Consider the following 23,284-nt stretch of genomic DNA (forward strand, 5'->3'; position numbering starts at 1 on the left):
ACAGACAAAGAGAAATGGATGGTGCGTTTACATGAACCCCCAGCACCTCCATGGCTCTGAAGTTGTTACTATTTTATACACCATCGCTTGTCAAAGATCATGAAAGGTTCTGGTCTTTGCGATGTTTTTCATTGTTGTGCCACTGCTCTGTTCTACTTCTGAAGGCTGTTTCTGCAACGCTTTGGTGCACATGGTTTTGCCTGAGGATGTGGGATGATAGAATCTGCTTCAGAATGTGCTTACCCCGGGTGTGTAAACTGTGATAAACCTCAGGCACAAACCAGGCACAGGGCTCCTATTCTTCTGGTAAACTTTCTGTACCTGTAGCCCACAGCAAATCAGACACTACACTGGCCACAACAAAGTAAATGTATAAAGAAAACATAAATATGTTAAAAATAAATGCCCTATTTGTCAGTGAAAACATTTTTTACATTTTCCCAATGGGAAGAGATCTTTGAATTTGTTCAATAGCAGTCCCTTTTTCCTGAAAAGCCCAAAGTGCTTCATCATTTTCCTATTTATCCTTTTAGAACCTATGAGTACTCCTGCCCAGTAACCACCTGTGAGTTGATTTTTTTTTCTTTTTCAAGTGGAACATTGATGTGAATAGATATCCTTTGTGATTTTATTCTTATAGTTTAACATTAAAAAAAAAAAGTACACATGATGTCTCCTAAGGTACTAAATCAGGCCAGCAGTAACTGGCAAATTTATAGCTTAGAACTGCCCTGGAATCATATTTTCTGAAGTTAGGATTCCATCTTTTCCCTTTGTTTCAGAAGAAAGGACAAATTGCTGAGCCTTCACATTTTCTACAGCTTACCTCCTTTTTTCTGTAGGAAATTCTACTAGCAAGTATTTATCACATTATTTATAGTATTATTTTATTTTCTACTAGCAAGTATTTATCACATTATTTATAGTATTATTTTATTTTCTATTTCAATTCCCAGAATTGAAGAATTTTAGAGTGGAAAAAGATTTTAGAAAAGTAGTAATTTCATGATTGATGAAGCTAAGCTGAAATGAGGAAAAACCACAAATCATGGCATATTTGGTTTGGTGGGCTTAACCTTTAACTACTAATATGTGAACTTCAAATGTAAATTTTAGTTTATCAGATTAAAACCAAATAAAAAGGAAACAAGAATTCTGAATTAAATATATCACTTCCTCTGGGGTGTCCCAGATCAATCGGATGGGGGCTGGCTCTGTGAGTGGTAAATGAATTCACCCAAGGCAGAACAAAGAAGAGAAAGAGAGAGAAGTTTGTTGATACACTGCAAGGGAGCAGCAGTCAGGACAGCAAAGGAAAGACTGTCAGCCACGAGGTGGTGGTGAGAGGCTATAGTTACAGGGCTGAGGGAGGAGCCACAGTAGCTTTGGAATTATCCCTTTTTTGGTAACTGTGCCTGGTTGTAAGGAGCCCATTGGTCGATTAGGACCTATGGCTATTTCAGGGTTGAGCCTGTTTGCATTTCAGCTCGGGCCACTGTGGGTCCTTTTGCCTTGCTCTGGCTTCCATTATTCAAGCCTATTGCCTAAAAGCACCTTATATACTCCCCAAACAGAGCCCACATAAAAGCAAGAGTTATGGTCAACATTAACTTTATTTTTTCTTACTCAGACTCTGTTACTGCAAACTCTTTAAGCTTATAGTTGCTTAGATCTCCTGCAGGTCCAGTATTTATACATATATTATGTATGGGTGTGTGTGTGTGTGTGTGTGTTTCCATGTTTCCCCCACACACCCACCAGCCACCCACTTTTTCCCATAACCACTATACCACTTTTCCATCTCTGTTCATCATCTCTTCATATTAGCCAACTACTTCTACAATAGAGAGTACTCCCTTCAGCAAAAAGAGCTCTAATCCGTGACCCAGAGGATGATGGCAGTGTGCCAGGTAAGACAGAAAGACTGTTAAGTCTTCATTCTGCATCCCCTTTTCTTTAGCTCTGTCACTAAAATAATCCACTTAACTTCTGGTCTCAATTTCCTTGTCAATAAATGGAGATAAACAAAAACCACCTCACAGGAGGATTAAATGTGTGCTAATGTGTCCACATACCTGCTTCTTTGAGACCTGTGTATCTGATAGTCAAAAGCAGGAAGACACTTGGAAAAGACAAGGCTACAAGAACAAGAGGGCTTATATTTAATTAAACAAGAGATTTCAATGGTTCTTTTAGTCTGTTTCCTTATTTTCAATTTATTCATGAATATAATGTGTTAGTTACAACCCACAACAACAAAAAAGTCACAGATGTGTCTCCTTCAATGATATATTTTTTTTTTAAGATTTTATTTATTTATTCATGAGAGACACAGAGACAGAGACAGAGAGAGGCAGAGACAGGCAGAGGGAGAAGCAGGCTCCATGCAGGGAGCCCGACGCAGGACTCCATCCCGGATCTCTAGGATCACACCCTGGACTGAAGGCAGGCGCTAATCCACTGAGCCACCTGGGCTGCCCTCCTTCAATGATATTTGAAGGTGACCACGGAAGTCACTTGAAAAGCACCAACATTTTAGGAAAATGGGAAATGTTTCTCTGACTCATAGAAGAATGTCCTTTCTCCTCCTTCCTCCCTACCCACCCCACCCCCAAAAAAAGCTTTTCATAATTTCTTTCTTAATAACTCTAGATGCCCTGAAATCCTCAAACTTGGTTTTAAATGTATTGTTGTCATCATGCTTTAAGGGAAAGCTGTCAGATTATTTTAAATGACAAAGAGCTTTAATGCATAAGTATTACAGCTGCCATTCTCTTCGAATATATTCAGAATCTGGATATCCACCCACTTTATCCCCAGCAAATTAACACATAAATACACATCACCGGATTTATCACTTTTACTGTGAATTTAATGATACTACATGTAAGCATAAGCCAGTTTGCTGATGAGACAGATTACATTGAAAGTATTAGAAATGATTTTTTTCTTTTATTAACTTTTCTTTTTTTCTCTCTCTCTCTTAGCATTAAAAGACATGTCTTTATTAGTTATTCCAAAAGCATCCATGGCTCTGTTTCACCCAGAATTATAGGACCTTAAGAGTGTCTGTTACTAATACTAATCCATCTGCTGTAACCATCAGAAAAGAGGCCCAAACACAGCCACTTTCAAGATTTGTGATTAGAGGACACTTTACAGAGCCTTAGAGTTTTATAATGGTCTGTATTTATCAAAGAGTTCTTGCATACATTGTTTTTGTCATAGAAATCCTTTGTAGAGTTGGTTTATTTAATCTCCAGTAAACAAAGAAACGTGCAAAAGTCTACAGAGATTACACGAATTATTCCAGGGTATAAGAAAAATGAATGACAGAGCTAAGAAGACACTCTTACTATTTTCTTTTAAATATAAATTAAGCCCATAATAGAGCACCTTCTCATCTACAGATGTAGAGATTGCAACAAACCAGATGAACCAGGGAAAACTGTTTTTGTTTCTCTTTCATGTAAATCCAAATAACAAATCAATGAGCATACACCCTGATAAATGAAAAGGTTGTTCCGTGGCAGTAAGCTCAGTGAAAATCACATCTGTAGAGACAGCAGGGAAGGGAGTAAAGCTACACTTGCCTCCCTCCAAAGGGCCTTTAATGTACTTGAGGAGATCATCCTAGCCCTCTCCAAGAGACCCAGAAGAGAGTCACAGCAGGAAAACCAGAAACATTGTCATGGTGTCACACAGAAGTAGCTGACCTCTCAGCCTTGACTTTTTCCCTGTATAATTGGGATATTAACAACAAATTCATAGAGTATGTGGGAATTAACTGGGGAAATGTTATTAAAGCTGCTTGTCCTTTCAGCACACAGAGAGGCACAATAAATGGTAGGATTGTCACCACCATTCAGATAAAGACCTTTATCTTATGTAAGAAAGGTATCTTGTGTAAAATGTAGTAAAGGAGGCCAATGGAAAAATGCAGTGAATGAAAGCAAAGTACAGGGTGCTAGGAGAGTGGGTGCAGGTCAGAGGTCACCCAGAAGTGACTTCTTGCACTGAAGCACTTTGACCTTGTTTCAGACTGACTGGAACATCACTCTCTTGAGAGACTCAGGTAGAATGATGAATTCAGATCATCCTTCTGTATTTAATATGGCATTAGCAATAAGGCAAAAAAAAAATATATATATATATATATGGCATTAGCAACAAGGGAAATAATAGGTCAACTACATTGAAAGAAAGATGCCAAGGGAGCCTTTACCATCAACCACATCTGGAGCAGAAGTGTCTCGAACTCAGGATTTCCAATTGCAAGTTCGTTTCCTTTTTCATATGTTCTGTAAACCCTGATTTGATCAACTCCATACCTGTACTTCTACATAGCCTCCTTTTTCCTCTTCCTGTCTCTTGTCTTTCCATCCCCCGAATTGCCTATTTCACTAGCTCGCCTTAGATGTCCTCTAATTAGGCACTGTCCTCCTCACATTGCTTGCGTTCCCTTCATGCATAGTCCACCGTTACAAATGACACCCCCACCAAACCCTAAGCATCTTCTTTTGAAATCTAGCATACCCATAGGACTTACTACACATTTGTGTTTTGTATTTACAAGGCATGGATCCTAATTTTGCTAAAAGCCATAACAGATACCAGGTTCCAGATGCATCTCTAAAAAGGCGTGACTACTCACGACACTTTGAGCGATCCTTGCCATCTCTCCTTGTTACATAGGAAAGATAATAAGCAAATACCCCATTTGCTGCCCACATATCTGCCCATTCTTTGCTATAATCCTGGCACACAGCATGGCCCCCTGTACATACTCAGCATTTAGTACTAAATGAAGCAAAGTATGTTGTTCATCCTGCAGTATGCCAAAGAATTATGAGACAAGGCCTCTGCCTCTTGAATATAGAACCTTTTATTTTATTTAAATTCAATTAATTAACGTATAATGTAGGATCTTAAGGTGAAATGCCCCCACGCGTACATGTGAACTACTGCTTTTAACACCACAAGGGAGAACACAGACCCTCCTCCTAGTAGTCTGAGACCTTACCACTTGACTCTCCTGTGAGGCCAGGACACAAAAAACTATTAACACCAAGCAGACCGGGATACACAATACATGAGAGAGGTACAGTGAATGTTCATTGGAAAGTGATATCACCACCTTTTCAGGGAATGTGAAGGTAGCCTGGTGAGATCTGAGGGATCATAGGTTATTATAGACAATGGTTAAGACAGAGGAATAGAAGGGCTAGTGTTACATAGAAAGCTCACTGCCTAAATGCAGCTAAAAGAAGTTAAAATGCATGTCTTAGTTTAAGGAATTGCACCATTTCTTAAAGGAATAGTAGGTTCCATCTGTAGATTAACAGGAAATGATATGCTAAAACTAACATTTTAGATAGATTGAGGTATTGGTTGTTCATTTCTTTAATTGTTTTTAGAAGGTAATTTTTAACTCTGGGATCTCTACTGGGCACCGATTGAGTAGTATTTAAAATGTATTTTTTCTTCAATGTGTAATAATGTCAAAATAACTAGCTTTGAGTACTTTCTAATATACTGGGGAATCTGGGCCTTACATTTTGCTTCCTCTGTGAGTAGCTGGTTGCAATTTTAAGTATAAGCAGTACTTTATACCACACAAGCAAAGGCCCTAGAAAAAATATATGTATTCCTGGTTCTGTTTAACTAGAGAGCTCAATAGATGTTTAAGGCATTTGTCACAAACAATATTGGTAAAAATGAAATGTCTCTTAAGTTACCTTTGGCTCATTGTGCTAATAGAGGAATGCTATCTGCTGCTCCTTCAGCATTTATAGTTTCTTTTTTAAAAGCTAAATATAACAGGGGCTCCTGGGTGGCTCAGCTAGTTAAGGGTACGACTCTTGATTTTGGCCCAGGTCATGATCTCAGGGTCCTGAGATGGAGCCCCACATCTAGCTCCTCGCTCAGCAGGGAGTCTTATTGTCCCTCTCTCTCTGCTCCTCCTCAGCTCATGCTCAGGTGCTCTCTCTCTCTCTCCCCCAAATAAATAAATAAATACAATCTTAAAAAAATTAACTATAACAGCTATAGTTTGGTGCCTGGAGCTGAATCAGAGGTTTTGGGCTTGCATCCGAGCACCATCCTAATTTGCTTCCTGCCCTGGAGCCAGTCTCTTTGTCCCTCAAAGCTTCTCCTCCTGGTCATATGTGAAGGAGAGAAGAAAAATCATCCTTCACTAGGTTTCCTGGAGGTGCTGGTAAGGCACCTCCTATGTCTGGGACACCTAGTAAATGCTCAAACATATTCACATTGTTTCTGTTATTAGTCTTTTGTAACATAAAACTTGAAATGGGGGAGGGACTTGCAAACAGTTATCAATAAGATGGAGAAAAAGTGAATATATTTTTGTTAGAACTGAATCTGAGTTCCATCTCTTTGTGGATTGTACTGAAAATTTTGTTATTTTTTTAACAAAGTATTTTTAGTTTGTCACATGGTAAACCACATTGGACAGAATTACAAGCAATTCTTTACTCTGATACATAGGGCCATAAACCATATGTACATGTCAGTACATAAAACATATAGGATTTGTATATTCCTAAAGAAAATAGGCGCAAGATAGTACATGAGAAAAATAAAATGATACAGATTGGAATTCCCATGAATATTATTCGGGGAACCAATAGACTTGATGAAACTACAGAACACATTGCTTCTATGTTCCACACCAGAAGAGGCCTTCTCATGCCGTGGGATACCATTAGTTCAAAGGTTTCTTGATGACATTATTAATGAATTGCAATTTCTTTCCTCTTCCAATGAAATGAGAACCAGTATAGAAAGGTATTACAAAATCTTGGACCTTTAGAAACAGGATGAATTAGCAAACATATTGCTATTACAGTGTAATAGTTGTAAAAGAATGTATTATGTTCCATATTTTTAAGTCACTAAAAGTTAAGGTCCTATGTATCAGGCCAACATAAATGTCATGGTTGGTGACAGGTATAAATGTCTGACCTCTAGTGGCTATAGCTTGTAGATGCATCTCCGTTGATGGGGTTTTAAAAAGAACTAAGGCTATGGAAAGAAATCTCAGATTCTAATAACTGAATTCAAAAGTCAAGTGTACTGTCATCTTTCCTGAAGTTCTCCTCGTCCAATTGTTGAGGTAATAACTCAAAGAACATAGTTCAGAACCAGCTTTGTTCATCGGTCATTTCAGGGGCTTGAAACATATCAGGCGGACCCTGCCCTGAGACCCAAGAGCCAAGTAATGTCTGCAGCATTTTTAGTTGACATTCTGAGGTTCATAGCAAGCTTCCAGCATCAACATTCAGCATTATTTTATTGGCTTGCCTGGAATGTTTTCAAAATATCGACAGACTGGCTATGTATACTTTTATTAGATGTCTGTGTAAGTAATATATCTTTCATAATATGTAGATGTGTGGGTTTTTATGAATCTTTTCAGATTCAAATTGAACAGCCTTTCTGTACGTCATGTACTCCATCATGAGTTAAAGATGCTATTTGTGACCAGGGAACAGATTAGAATTAAACCCTGATTATTCTGAACCGCTGAGCTAAATGGACATAGATTCTACATTTAATATGATGCCCCAAATTGAAAAAGAGTAAAAACAATTTATCCTGAGGCCGAATTAAAAAAAAAAAAAATAGTACTCTGACATGTGATAGTAATCCATTTTCCTTTGTCTTTGACATACACCATATTGGAATATTTGAATTATTTTTTTCTATTTATACTTTGTATCTCAATTAACAAGAACTTTTATCTCAGTAGTTTAGCGAACCATAAATTGCTACGCATTTATGGCTACTGTGGATCTCTGATCATTTTTTTATTTCAAATACCGTGTGGATTATAAAGTTCCATATATTTTAAGGCTTCTTCTGTGCTAACACTTGTAGCACTTTAAAGAGGATATATGAGAAATGGAACTACTCATGATTGCTACATCTTGTCCTCAGTCCATTTTCCTGCCGTCAGCACCTTCTTGAGCTTACCAAGAGTACTGCACTTTAATTTCTTTTTTTTCTGCCTGCTGTATGATACATTTCCACTGTTTTGTGTTTCGTGTTACCATAGAGACAGGAGGTGCTCCAAAGCCCTGGGAAGACGAATAGAAGCCGGTCTTTGAGGAAACAGTCCCTGCTGGCTAGAGAAGCCTGAGGCAGGAATCTATAGCAGTAAATGGAAAGAGGGAGTTTGTGTGGTCAGATCCAACTGCGTGTCCATAGGGTCTTAGGAAGCGCACAGGCCCAGCCATGCTGCATGCAAAATGAGTTGTTTACAGAAACCAATTTTTCATAGATCTCAGGGCAGCCTGGGGTTTCTTAGGAACCAAACTTAGTGTTTTATTTGCAAGAAAACAACTGAAGTGACATTGACCTATTCCTTTTCCTGTTTCCTCATTAAAAGGGAACAGCTTCTAAGAAAGGTCCTCTTTGCCTGACTTATTTTGCCGATCAAAAATCTCACCTTTAAAACACAGATCGATATTCTTTGACTCAGCCAAAACCATCAGAAGTCAAATTTCAGTTTGAGCACAAGAGACTCTAAAACTAGCACCCAGGGATCCCTGGGTGGCGCAGTGGTTTGGCGCCTGCCTTTGGCCCAGGGCGCGATCCTGGAGACCCGGGACCGAATCCCACGTCGGGCTCCTGGTGCATGGAGCCTGCTTCTCCCTCTGCCTGTGTCTCTGCCTCTCTCTCTCTCTCTCTTTCTGTGTGTGTGTGACTGTCATAAATAATTAAAAAAAAAAAAACATTAAAAAAAAAAAAAAAAAAAAAACTAGCACCCAAATCATTGATCCAGATATGCTAGTTTTAGAAATAAGTAGTTTATGTTTACCCTGAACTGTCATGCACTCCTTCCATGTTTTAGATCACAGCAAAGATTTTATGCTTTTTCCCCAATTTAATGAATTGTAATACCTCCTACTATATTAACTTATAACTGCTAATATCTTTTAAATAAAACTGCTAAAAGAATCTAAAATAATATAGTTTTTTTTCTCTTCCCTTTTCCAAACAGAGAAGTATATGGTTAGCCTTTGAAAGAAAAGGGGAAGAGAAAAATTAAAAGCTTAAGGAAAAAAATATAAAACAGATTTTTAAAAGAACAAATGTTATTTTGTGAAAAAGGGATTTTTTTTTTTTTTTTTTTTTTTTTTTTGGATAAGATCCATACTCAGAGTGTTTGCTGGATTTTGTCACAGATCTAGTATCTAAGCACAGAAAGAATTCTGAGAAATTAAAAAAAAAATCAGTGTACCTTCCCAGGTTACCAGTCCAAGGGCATACTATGCAAAATTGTACTTTGGAGCAAGAGGGCCAGTGAGGTGTAAATCTGCAAATGGAAACAAGTTTTGAGTGAAGACCTCGAAGGCCTTCATTTTCTTCCAACTGACAGTAGGAGGCAGGAGTGTACCAGCCTGAGCTACTTTCTTTAAGGTACTGCCCCTGACTCATGCCAGATTTCTTTTTTTACTCATTTTCTAGAAATACATGAAACCAAAATCTTAGAGGTAGTGTCAGATTTCATAACAAAACTTAGTACCATCAATCCGGTACAAGATAATGCTGCTGGGCTATGAATAGAACACTCAGAAAAGGCAAGTCTATCAGTTTCTGAGTGGCAACTCTGTGTACCTTGGGCCCCATTACAGGCCCTATTCCAATTTGAATAAAAAGAATGGCAAGAAATAAGGTCAGTCTCATTTTGGAAAGGAAAGTCACTTTTATTAAGTTAGATCCTTCTAATTCTCACTGATTTACTAAAATGTATACAGGACTATGAAGTAAAAGAAGAGTCCCTGAACGATAATGTGGTCTCCCTATGTATGCTTAGGTGTCTGGATAAACACATGTCAGAACACGGCCAGTAGCAACAGGAGGCACTGCCATTATTAGCATTCAACTTTAATGATTGTATTCTACGTCTCTTAGCCACTGTCTATTCTACTTTTCAAGGCAGCTACATAAATCCTGATTACCTAGGAATATACAGCTGTTCCTTCTTTATGTAAAACACAATCACAACGAAATGTTAAATTATGGAACATTGCATTCTTTCACTTGTTTTTCATGTAGCTACAAAATGATGTTGGAAAAGCATTTTCCTTCTTTAATAACAGATTTCATTGATAGGTCATCTCTTATTCATTGTCCTAATCTCAATATGTTACAGGTTTTGTGATTTGTGTGTGTGTGTCTCAGCATTAGGGATGTATTTATACCTGAAATTTATTTCTCTATATAATTCAAACCATACTGTTTATTTGACAACCACGATTAGTGTACAATCTGTGACGACAGAACAAAGCCAAGTTTGCTAGTTTATACAGGGGTGGAGTGAGCTTATGATCTTGATTTTGTAACTTCTGTTCTAGCCAAATGAACTATACATCCTTATATAATGACTTATAAATAATATATAGAAGTATTTTTAGTAAATATGGAGAAATGAACAATGTTAGTTTCCATTAGGATATGGATGATTCGAATTTGAACTTTAAATTTTTTTTTGTTTGGTTGGTGGGTTTGATTTTTGGGGTTTTTTTCTAGACTTTATTTTTTTATTAGAGAGCAAGAGAGAACAAGTTGGGTTAAAGATCTGACTCAAAAATGCTACAGAAAATATAGCATTGGAGATACCCCAGATTCTAGACTTTTGCAGTCCAGTACAGTAGCCAATAATAGCCTTTTTGACTTCTCGAGATGAGGCTAGCCTGAATTGAAATGTGTTGTAAGTATAAAATACATTTTTTATTTTGAAGACTTAGTACCTAAAACAAATAAAGCCAAGGATTTCATTAACGTATTTTAAATATGCTTACATGCTGAAGTTATACTATTTGACATTTGATTCGGTAAAATATATTATTAAAATTAATTTCAGGTGATGATTTCCCACTATTTAAAATAACCTCTAAAAAATTTTAAGTAGCATATGTAGCCCACATTTGTGACTCTCATAATATTTCTATTGGATGGCATTGTTCTAGACTCAATTCTAGGTCTTCAAAAGGTCAGAAAGCACAAAAATATATATTAAACAAAAATGTTATGTCCTCAGTTTGTTACCCAGGTAATGTTATTCCAAAGTATTTTCTTTGGAAAGGACTGGTATAAAACATTAAGTGAAAGAGGATAATAAAATTAGGCCCTGCTTAGGTTCAGTTAAGAAATCATGTACTGAATACTCATAAAGCAGGCACTGTCTTAAGTACTTGGAATATACCAGTAAATAAAACAAGGATCCCTACCTTCATGGAGCTTAGGTCAGAGCAAGTTAGGTCAGACTCACATGGATAGGAGTTTTTTCTACTCTTTGAACATATTGCTATCTTTTAGATATGGCTAATATGTCTTTAATAACAGACTGGAAGCAAAGTAAAGGAACATTTCTATGTATACGATCATACATTAAATTGAGTTTAAAATGGTCTTCAACACAAATGTCTCAGGATGGAATTTGACATGAATAAAAACAGATTGTTTAAGCAGACTTTTATTGGGCACATACTGAAAACCAACCTCAGCTATTAAGTCTACATTGAAATTTGTTAAAGTTTGTATTCAAAATTATGATTCTATGAAACATAGAATTCTATTATTTTATGGTTTTGGATATGGTAGTTGGGTTTGTTTCCTCCCCCTCCAAAATTTTGAACTACTAAATGAATATGATTCTGTATTTTCATAATTTAAGTGACAGGATCCCAAATGTTTCAGCGACTTAGCACCTAGCATGGTGTCTAAACACTCACTGAATTAACTAATAAATTGACATAATCATAACTTCAACTCAAGATCTCTAGAAGAACAAAGAAATGTTGGCTATTAGGTAGGCTTGGCAAGGAGGCTAGGGATTATGACTATTGTCTTTAAATACTGGAAGGGCTGGTGAGTGGAAGAGGAATTGGATGCACTTACTACATCCCTAATGGAAAAAAAAATCAGTAGGGCCAGTGATGAAGATTTCAGGGAAATAAGCACTAGATAAATGTAAGCTAAAACATTTTATTATTAGACCTGTCCAAAAGAAGAATGTACTGTCTCTTGAGAATTTGACTAGAGATCTTCAGACTAGACAAGATGACCGCTTAACAGGATGCTGAATAAATTGAATTCAACCATTGAATAGATGGTTCTACCAAGTAAGATCTACCAAGATCTTTCCAATCCTCAGATTATATGACTCCATGAATCAAAGTGAAATGGAGTCAAAATAGTATAAATTACTTGTTCAGAAGGAACATGTGTACATTGAAAATATCTAAAGGTGTTGAATTAGGAAAGATAAGAAGTAAAGGAAAATACTTGAAAACACACTGTAAGAAACTCCTTACAAATGGCTTCAGGGGGCAACTGGGTGGTTCAGTGGTTGAACCTCTGCCTTTAGCTCAGGTCATGATCCCGGTGTCCTGGGATAGAGTCCTGCATCAGGTTCCCCGCAGAGAGCCTGCTTCTCCTTCTGCCTATGTCTCTGCCCCTCTCTCTCTCTCTTTCTCTCTCTCTCTCTCTCTCATTAATAAATAAATAAAATTGAGAAAGAGAGAAAAGAAAGAAAAGAGAAGGCCTCAGGGAAATGTTTAGGTCCCATAGTATTTCTTTAGCTGGTTATTTTCCCAGATAGCTTCCAAGTCATGAGCACTGGAAATCAGCCTTTCCTCAAGTTTTCATTGTAGTGAAGATGTTCTTTATATCGCAGTGGGTCTATTTTCTGTGGTCTAATCATGCACCCCAGAGCCATAGGGGTATAAGATTACAACTGAGCTTGCCAGAGACAAACAGCAGAGTCTCTGTGGACTTCACAGTTTATGGACTTCTTAAAACCTCAATTTCCGGGATCCCTGGGTGGCACAGCGGTTTAGCGCCTGCCTTTGGCCCAGGGTGGGATCCTGGAGACCCAGGATTGAATCCCACATCCGGCTCCCGGTGCATGGAGCCTGCTTCTCCGTCCGCCTGTGTCTCTGCCTCTCTCTCTCTCTCTCTGTGTGACTATCATAAATAAAAATTAAAATTAAAATTAAAAAAAACTCAATTTCCTCAATTATAAGACCAGGTTGTTAATACCTATCTTTTAGAGTTGCTGCAAAAATGTTTAAATAACATATAAAGGGTTTATCAGATATTTGTATGTATTCGATAACTATAATATCAAACCATATCCCTTATTGATTATTATTTATAATTATATTATTATATTATTTTATTATTATTATATTATTTCTCCACCTCTTCCTCATGAAACACTAGAACAACTGATCAAGTTATTTACTATTTGGTATTATCTGACAGGCAATTGCATACTTGAGAAATATTTTCTTAATAGTTGCTCACAATGTGACCACAAGTGCATAGTAGCATGAGACTGCTGTCAGGCACAAACAGGACTGGCAAGCAGATGCTATGGTTGGTTTTAATATGCTAGTATGAAGCGGAAGCTGCTTTGGACAGAAGTTTGGTTTGGAAATGTGTCATTTGAAGTAATGGTAAAGCATCTAAAGCAGAAATGCTTCAGGAACCTAAGATGAACACAGGAGTGAGGCTCTGCCATTAGGGCTGCTGATGCAGGTGTGAGAGTCTTATTGGCAGAGGTGGTTGGAGCTGTGAGATCCTGGTGAAGGGAAAGTGGAATGGACAGAAAAGTGGGGGGCTGAGTATCTAACCATGAGAAATGGCCACATGGGGAAGGCATAGCATTGTGTTTGGGAGGGGCTGGGAAGATGGAAGAAGCTACCAAAGAAGATTAAAAGTAATCATCAAAATGTGGGAGAATAAGCATGATAAAGGGCATTACCATGAGAGAACATTCTAGCAAGTGGTCTGAAGACTAGAGTTTTGTCTCTGGCTCTGCCTTAAGGTTATGTCTGATTCAGCTTTATGTAAAACAAGGTAAATATATCACTTCTCTCATGGAAGTGTTACAAAAATCAAATGAGTAAAGTATAGGGAAAATGCTTGAGAACTACAGAATAACCATATATCAAGGTAACATGATTTTGATATTATCAGTGTATATATTATTAAAAGTTATGAATAACATTCTATAATGACTTATGATACCAACTACCCAGAGTTAGTCCAAACTTTACAGATCACAGTTCTCTGAAAAACTGCCCTCACTTCAGATACCAGCTGCAAGTTTGGGGGTCCCCAGGCCACCCTCACTTCTGACTAGCTGGCTATAAATTCAGGGGTTTTCACTACACCCTCTGGTTCAATAATTCACTGCAATGAGTCCTAGAATTCAGGTGCTTACTATTCAGCTCAGCTTACTCTATTATAGCTTTATTATAGTAAAAAAAGACACAAGTCAGAACCAGCCAAAAAAAGACCACACATTGAGTGAGTTCCATAAGGGTGCCAACATGAAGCTTCTGTTGTCCTCACTCATATATTATTTCTCCCCAAGACATCAGTGTGTGAAAATACACATCATATTGACAACCAGGAAAACTCTGCATCAGTGTCTAGACTTTGTATTGAGGCTTCATTACTTAGGTATAACTGACTGAATCATTGGCCACATGATTGAACTCCATCTATACCCTCCTCCTCTCTTAGAAGATCAAGTTTATATCACTTAACTCAAAACCCTAACATTCTAATCATATGATTGGTCTTTTTGATGTAGCCACCCCCTACCCTGAATCACAATTACCAGTTTATGCCTAGGGGCCTACCATGAATAGCAAAGAGACTCCTATCACTGGAAATTCCAAAGGTTTAGAGGCTACCTCTCAGGAACCTGGATAAAGGCAAACCAAAAAAAATTTTTAAGGTTTTTTTTATTTGAGAGAGTGAGCAAGTGGGAGGAGGAGCGGAGGGAAAGAGAATCCTGAAGCAGATTCCCCAGTGAGCACAGAGCCCAAAGCTGGGCTTGATCCCAGACCCCCAAGATCATGACCTGAACCAAAATCAAGAGGCGGCCACTTAAATGACTGAGCCCCTCAAAGGCCCCCAAATTCTTTATTATACATATTCAAAAGTGTTGAAAATTCCATTGAGTAAGAATTTTGAGGTACTTAGATATCAATAAAGAGATATAGATAAAAAACAAATTAAAATTTGCTAAGAATTGAATAGAGATTGGGAAAAAGGGAAGCAAATATAAAGAGGGACATTCAAACAGATTATATATCAGAAGGATAAGGAATTGAATGGAAGGTTTCACCTTACTTCACTACAGAAAAAAAGAAGCTGGACTTCACCTGAACACCCTGTAGTCAGGATCCTGCAGCATCTTGAGTTCCTTCCAGTCTTATGAGCAATTAAGAAGGCCTACTATAGGAAATTATAAAATGGAAGTGCTGTCTTGAATTTTTATTTAAAGGGCAATGATATAAGACTGAATAGAAGTATGTATATGATGGGTTTCTGAAAAGCAAAAAAAAAAAAACTATAGTTAAATTATGTTGAACAGTTCAACCAAGTAAATTTGAAGATGAAACTGGCTTTATTCAGCAATTTATAAATCAGGCAACATCTCATGTAGCACATAGAAAGGAGCTTCTATGAGCTATACAAAACAGGCAGAAAAGGGGAGACACAAGCCATATATTGTTTTAGGCAAGATCACCTTCCTTTGAAAGGGGACAGAAAGGGGTCATTGGGCAAACCACCTCACTAGTGCGGACCAGATAATTCTAGATTGATTGGTTAATGGTTACATTCCTGGGTGAGGCTAAGACTGCTATTAGGTTAGGTATTAAGTTTTGGTTTGCTGACTTGGGACTCACCCACCACAAGTGACTCCATTTTGGACCTTTTGTTTCCTTTTTTAATAGTTTTGATTAGACTTTCAGCTAGAGAAATGTAGATTAGACTTCTCAGGCGAGAGAAATGTAGATAAAATTAAATTTCCTTACAACTTGTAGTCCATTGATAAATACCTAACACCTGCAGAGTGTGACATTCCTCATGGGACTCTCAGCTGCCTTACTGTTAATGCTTTTCTAGAGACTAAAAGCAACTTTATCTTGACAATAGCCAGACATCCAGGATCCTATAGGTGTTCTTTAACATACAGAAATCTGAAAATCCCTTTAGAGGCTTTTGTTATTTCTACCTCCCCCCAAACTTAAAAATATATAATCAGTTGCTCCTCACAATCACAAGTGCAGCTCTTTCTGCCCAAGGGTCCTGCCCCTCTGATATAATAAAAGCACTCTTTTGCACCATAAAACTTCTCAAAAATTCTTTGTTGCCCCTTGCTCTGGATGATCCTGCTTAAGTGCAATCAAAATATAAGGCATTTAGTACCACTCTCTGCTACCTCTCTGTAGTTCTCACAACTTTTGTTGATCTTCAGTGTGGTATTCACAGGTCCTGATGGGTTTTGCTTAATCTTTGTGATATTCACAGGCCACAACTTCAGATTCACAATTTTTTTAAGTTTTTTAAGTTTTCTTTGTTCCTCTTCTGACATTCTTAAGTGGATCATTTGGTTGATAGTAGGTAGCTGGGAACTTACATTGAAAGCTTTTGAGAGAAAAGAGCACTCCAGGGAGATTGCAATAATTATTTTAAGTAGGATAATTCCCAATGTCTGGAATGTACTTGAGAGCCTGATCCCCAAGACCCAAAACAGTCAAAATCAAATAAGTTAAAGAAAGAGTCTCTTGGGACACCTGGGTGACTCAGCGGTTGAGATCAGCCTTTGGCCCAGGGCATGATCCTGGAGTCCTGGGATGGAGTCCCACATCAGGCTTCCTGCATGGAGCTACTTCTCCCTTTGCCTGTGTCTCTGCCTCTCTCTCTCTCTCTCTCTCTCTCTCTCTCTCTGTGTGTGTCTCATGAATAAATAAATAAAATCTTAAAAATAAAAAGGTGATCTTGCCTAAAACAATATATGGCTTGTGTCTCCCCTTTTCTGCCTGTTTTGTATAGCTCATAGAAGCTCCTTTCTATGTGCTACATGAGATGTTGCCTGATTTATAAATTGCTGAATAAAGCCAGTTTCATCTTCAAATTTACTTGGTTGAACTGTTCAACATAATTTAACTATAGTTAACTATAGTTTAATTTAACTATAGTTAACTAGAGTTTTTTTTTTGCTTTTCAGAAACCCATCATATACATACTTCTATTCAGTCTTATATCAACATAATTTAACTATAGTTTTTTTTTTTTTGCTTTTCAGAAACCCATCATATACATACTTCTATTCAGTCTTATATCATTGCCCTTTAAATAAAAATTCAAGACAGCACTTCCATTTTATAATTTCCTATAGTAGGCCTTCTTAATTGCTCATAAGACTGGAAGGAACTCAAGATGCTGCAGGATCCTGACTACAGGGTGTTCAGGTGAAGTCCAGCTTCTTTTTTTCTGTAGTGAAGTAAGGTGAAACCTTCCATTCAATTCCTTATCCTTCTGATATATAATCTGTTTGAATGTCCCTCTTTATATTTGCTTCCCTTTTTCCCACATCTCTATTCAATTCTTAGCAAATTTTAATTTGTTTTTTATCTATATCTCTTTATTGATATCTAAGTACCTCACGTGGCTTGCTCAATGATCTTATGTAACTGAGTTTCAACTTCCCCAGAAGGGTTAATCAAAGTGCAGCGTGATGGCCACAGCACAGATACCTCCTTCTTTGAAGATAATCAGGAACTATCCCAGAATCAAGATCTAGACCAAGGAGTCTAAGACTCTATTGCTTTAGCAGCAGATTCTGCAGTACTTGTCAAGAATTAAGGAGGAGTTCCAGATCATAGCCTCATTTAAATTCACTCCTAACCAGGAAAGTAGGGGACCTGTCCAAGCAAGCAAATATCTAGTCATAAACTCTTCCTGATAGGTCTTTTCTAACTTGACATTGTAAATTCAGGGGAGTTGAGCAATGAGATGTCCTACTCTGTTTATGAACGGTTAGGAGGCAATTCAAAACCTCAGAGGCATTGCCCAGTATGTGTCAGCCACCTAAGCATTCCTAATGCCCAGGGAGAATGAGAATACCAACAGTCAAATATAAATTCTGTAGGGGCACAAAATGTATTTAATATGTTCTAGCATCATGAACAGATTGGAGTTTTTGAGGACAAATCCAGCAGTCTGAAAAGTTACTCCTTCTTAGCAATGGCCCGGGAGGTGTGGGTGATAGTTCTTTCAGGGCCATTGTCAGAGTAAAGGAAAGAAAAGAAAACAGCATTTTCTGTTTAAAGTAGGAAGTATTGATGTAGCATCTTTGGAAGAAGCAGTCTGACCTTGATGTGGGCTACTGCTCTTCCTCATCAAGTTGATTCAGAGGTCTCCAGCATCTCCACAGGACCACATGCCAGGTGGAGCCTGCCCTGGCTGTGAGATGTATATCTGAAGTTCAAGTCCCTGGAGTTCAGCTGCCATCTAGGGAGTGAAGGGGATCTAGTGTAAGCCTTTCCAAAGAGATTCAAGGACAGTCTTTGTTCTCAATTATTCCAAATCAAAAGGGTGGAAGGATAGTGATTGGCCATATAAGTTTTTTTTTTTTTTTTTAAGACTGCTTTGATGGAACTTTTCAGAAGGGATCTCAGACCTCTTAAAAGCTATTAGATTTTACCTACAAAATCTGTAGTTTGAGTGAATTCCGCTCTTCTCAAGCTCCCTGCAAATATCCCAAGGTTCCTGGGCCTGCCAGGCAGTGACCATTCTTATTGACCTGGTAAGGTAGTGCCAGGAATCCTCAAAGCAAGATACCAGGTTGATCTTTCCAGGTATTTCCTCAAAGCTGTCTAGTCATATCTCAGTCTACCCACATTTCTTTTAAATATGGCATTCCAGTCAAAGCCCTGCCAGTATAGCCAATGTTTCTAGTTGTATCCTGTTATGAGGAGAACAGATTCTTACTGCATTTATGCAGATAAGCAGTTATATTGCCATGTAAAAAATATTCAAGAGTTTCCAAATTCAGTTAAGTGTCTGACTCTTGATTTTGGCTCAGGTCGTGATCTTAGGGTCAGGCTCCAAGCCCACCACAGAGTGCTTCAGAGGTTCTCCCTCTCCCTCCCCACAGCTTGTGCACTCTCTCATTCTCTCTCACAAATAAATAATTTTTTTTAAAAAGGTATATTTTAATAAATTGCTGTCATAGGTCACTTAAAAAAAGATTTCCTTAAATTTGAAAATAGCAAAACATGATAGAACCAGCAATGTTTCAAACAAAACATCATAAAGAGTTAGAATCATCTTCCTTTAGTTCATTCAGTCCTATGTATTAATTACTTGTTCTGCTTGAATCTGATTTTTCTGTCCTGAAAATTCTTACCCAGCTCAATTTTTATGATCCTAAAGTTATCAGAAACCTGTACTTGTCAAAATGCTTTATATGAATCTCCTTGAAGACGAAGCAATTTTTCAGGAACACTTTTGCGAAAGCATCTGAGTAAAACAATAACTGTCTGCAAATGACAAAATACTTTAAAAATTCCCATTGTTAAAGATGTGATGAGAGTTGATTATAGTGAAATTGACAAGGAAATCTGGTTGTTTCTGTGACACGTTTTAAAATGATAACTGGAATTATGATAATATTGTAGCAGGACATAGGAACTTAGAAGACTTTAGGAATTTAGAAGACTCAGTTTTTCTTAGGAAATCAAAGACCTGGGACGCCTGGGTGGCTCAGCAGTTGAGCATCTGCCTTCAGCTCAGAATGTGATCCCGAAGTCCCATGATTGAGTCCCATATTGGGCTCCCTGAATGGAGCCTGCTTCTCCCTCTGCCTGTGTCTCTGCCTCTCTGTGTCTCTCATGAATAAATAAATAAAATCTTAAAAAAAAGAAAAGAAAAGAAATCAAAGACCCAAAGATATAGTTTATCATGAAGCACACACAATAAATTATTTTAAGATATAAAATCTTTGCTTCTAATGCAGATTTCTTAAAAGATAAAGAAATTTTCACAATCCATTACCAAAAGCAGACTCAAAGTTCAGGAAAACTGTCCTTTTAGCAGAAAGCCAGTTATAATTTTGCACTAGTGTACTTTTGATATTAAAACTTCAAATTGTACAAATCTTAGCCAGCTTGACTGCCATAAAATTCCTTTCCCAAGATTCCTTTCTCCTAAGATTCAAACCTTTTACAATTTTGTCCAATTTTTTTACTCTTTCCCATTCCAAAATAACTAGTCTCACTTTAGGACAAAATTACTTTTTCTTTAGCAAAAATACATCTCCATTTTCCAGACCCTCTTTTACTGAAAACACACATCCTATTTTTCTTACATATGGAGATGTTTCCCTTATTATTTCTAGCAGCTTTAATTACATATATTGGTATTTTTAACACGAAAAACTGCAATTTTTAGTGAAAATAAAGAAGTAAGCAATTGTGAACTTTTACATGAGCATTCTGTGGCTTGACAAATTATAAAAAAAAAATTAATTTGTAGAAACATATGCTTTCTTCAGTGTGGCACAAAACATGTTTACTAATAGACCCAAATATCTTTAGTTCCTCTGTGAAAGGAAGCCAAAAGCAAGTAAACCTGTGTTCAGTTTTTGTTTCAGTATTTAATCTTCTTTGGAAAAAAATGTCAATGTCTAATGCCTATCCATCATTTATTTTTTATTTTTATTTTTTTTTTACTATCCATCATTTAAATTAACTTAGGAAAACCTTAAGGTTTTAGGCTATCAAAAAGATTTGGGGACACTATTGAAAAGTTGACCTAAAACCTTTTTTCCCCTTTTATATCTATTTAAATCACTGTTCTCAAAAATGATGTTTAAATTCCAAAAACCTCCAGAGACAAACTCAACCATCACCCCTTGTTCTTTCTTGCTGACAAATTTTCTAACAGAGATAATATGACCCAATTTGACTAATAAACCCAAGTAGAATAAAGTTATATATCTACATTAATTTTAATGCTGATAATTTGAAGACATATCTATTTTAATTAATCCAACAAATTTCAACTAACTTCTATTTACCAAAGATTATCTCAGATCACATGAACTTTAAAAGCATTTGGACTAGTTTCTATTATATTTCTGAGAGTTTTAGGAGTCCTTAATGCACTTAAGTGCTTAATTCTCTTCAAGCCAATTACATAGAGCTCTTTTACAAATTAATTTTAGTAATACTATCCAGAGGTAGAAAATACCACAGCCCTATAGCACATATATAAGGAAACAAACAAAGACGAACACAGAGACCTGTACCTTCCACTTATAACCATTAGTTACAAAAAAGGTCGAATCCAAATTACGTTTCTGGCAGATAGAATAATTTGATGTGTCACCTGCTTAGATGGCAAAAGCCTTTTATTAATATTTGTGGGAAAGATATGAGGTTTTTCATTTGCCTAAGTTTTAGAATAACCCTGTCCCCTTTTGTTTTTATTTTTTTCTGATAATTTCCTCCTTGAAATTGGTATGTTATTTTTATTGAAGAATAGTTGACATACAATCCGACATTAGTTTTAGCTGTTCAACAGTGATTTGACAACTCTCTAGGTTATCCTGTGCTCATCATAAGTTATCTACCATCTATCATCCTACAACACTATTATAATACCATTAACTATATATTCCCTATGCTGTGCCTTTTATCCCTGTGACCTATTCATTCTGTAACTGGAAGCCTGTACCTTCCACTCCCCTTAACCCATTTTGCCCATCTCCCTACCCCTCCCCTCTGGCAACTCTCAGTTTGTTCTCTGTATTTATGGGTCTTTTAATACTTTTTTGTTTGTTTGTTCATTCATTTGTTTTCTAGATTCTACAGATTAGTAAAATCATATGTCTTTCTCCGACTCATTTCACTTAGCGTAATACCCTCCAAATCCATCTGTGTTGTTTCAGATGTCAAGATCTCTCCTTTTTCTTTTTTATATGGCTGAGTAGTATTCTACTACACATATAAACCACAGCTCCTTTATCTATTCTTCTATCAGTGGACATTTAGCTTGCTTCCATATCTTGGCTATTGCATATAATGCTGCAATAAACAAAGGGATGCATAGATCTTTTTGAGTTAGTATTTTTGTTTTCTCCCATAGTGAGATTACCAGGTTATGTGCTATTTCTGTTTTTAATTTTTTGAAGAAACTCCATATTGTTTTGTACTGTGGCTATACCAATTTGGACTGTTGTGTACCAACAGTGCACGTCCATGCCAATACTTGTTATTTCTTGGTTTTGGAATGAGGTGATATCTGGGTGTTTTGGCTTGCATTTTCCTGATAAATAATGATGGTGAATATATCTGTTGGCCATCTGTATATTTTCTTTAAAAAAAATATGTATTCAGATCCTCTACCAATTTTTAATCAGAGTATTTGGGGTTTTTGGTATTGAGTTGTGAAAGTTCTATATATTTTGGATATTAACCTCTTATTGGATATATATTTACCAGTATCTTCACCTGGTCAGTAGATTGCCTTACCATTTTATTGACAGTTTCCTTTGCTGTGCAAAAGCTTCTTATTTTGGTTTAGTCTCGGTAGTTTATTTTTGCTTTTGTTTCCTTGCCTGAGGAGACATATTTAGCTAAATTTGCTAAGGGTAATATCCAAAAGATTACTGCTATGTTTTTTTCTGGGAGTGTTATGATTTCAGGTCTCACATTTAGGTCTTTAATTTTTTCTTAGTTTATTTTTGTATATGATGTAAGAAAGTGGTCCAGTTTCATTCTTTTGCATGTAGCTGTTCAGTTTTCTCAACACCATTTACTGAAGAGACTGTTTCCCACACCCTATATTCTTACCTCTTTTGTCATGGATTAATTTACCATATATGCATGGATTTATTTGTGGGCTTCTCTTCTGTTCCATTGATCTTTGCCTATTTCTGGCCAGTGTCATACTATTTTGATTATTATAGCTTTGTAGTATATCTTGAAGTCTAGGATTGTGGTACCTCCAGCTTTGCTCTTCTTAACATTGCTTTGACTATTTGGGGTCTTTGGTGGGGCTATACAAATTTTAAGATGATTTGTTCTAGTTCTGTGAAAAATGCTATTGGCATTTTGATAGGGATCACTTTGAATATGTAGATTGCTTTAAGAAGTATGGATATTTTAACAATAAATTTTCCAATCCATGAGAATGCTATGTCTTCCCATTTGTGTCACTTTCCATTTTTTTTTTAAGATTGATTTATTTATTTTAGAGAGCAAAAGCATGTGCAGGGGAAGGCCAGAAAGAGAGGAAAAGTAGACTCCCTGCTGAGGAGAGAGCCCAACGTGGGACTCGGTCTCAGGATCCTGAGATCTTGACCTGAACTGAAACCAAGAGTTGAGCCCTTAACCAACTGAGTCACCCAGGCACCCTATCTTCAGTTTTTTTTCCATCA

At 37.0% G+C, this 23,284-nt stretch overlaps 1 protein-coding gene across 12 annotated transcripts in view; it reads left to right on the forward strand.

Moving 5' to 3' along the window:
- DIAPH3 (diaphanous related formin 3) overlaps positions 1-23,284 on the forward strand; it is a 508,438-nt gene that overhangs the window by 469,980 nt on the left and 15,174 nt on the right. Inside the window, exon 28 of one of the 12 annotated variants that reach the window (XM_072782861.1) lies at positions 17,144-17,208. The exons of the other annotated variants lie outside the window; for them this stretch is intronic. Coding sequence (XP_072638962.1) covers positions 17,144-17,193 — 50 coding nt within the window. The 3' untranslated portion in view covers positions 17,194-17,208. Of the gene's footprint in view, positions 1-17,143; positions 17,209-23,284 lie in introns of those variants that run through there. 12 annotated transcript variants of the gene reach the window in all.

Source organism: Canis lupus, chromosome 17 (assembly GCF_048164855.1).
Source record: "Canis lupus baileyi chromosome 17, mCanLup2.hap1, whole genome shotgun sequence".
NCBI classification, from domain to species: domain Eukaryota; kingdom Metazoa; phylum Chordata; class Mammalia; order Carnivora; family Canidae; genus Canis; species Canis lupus.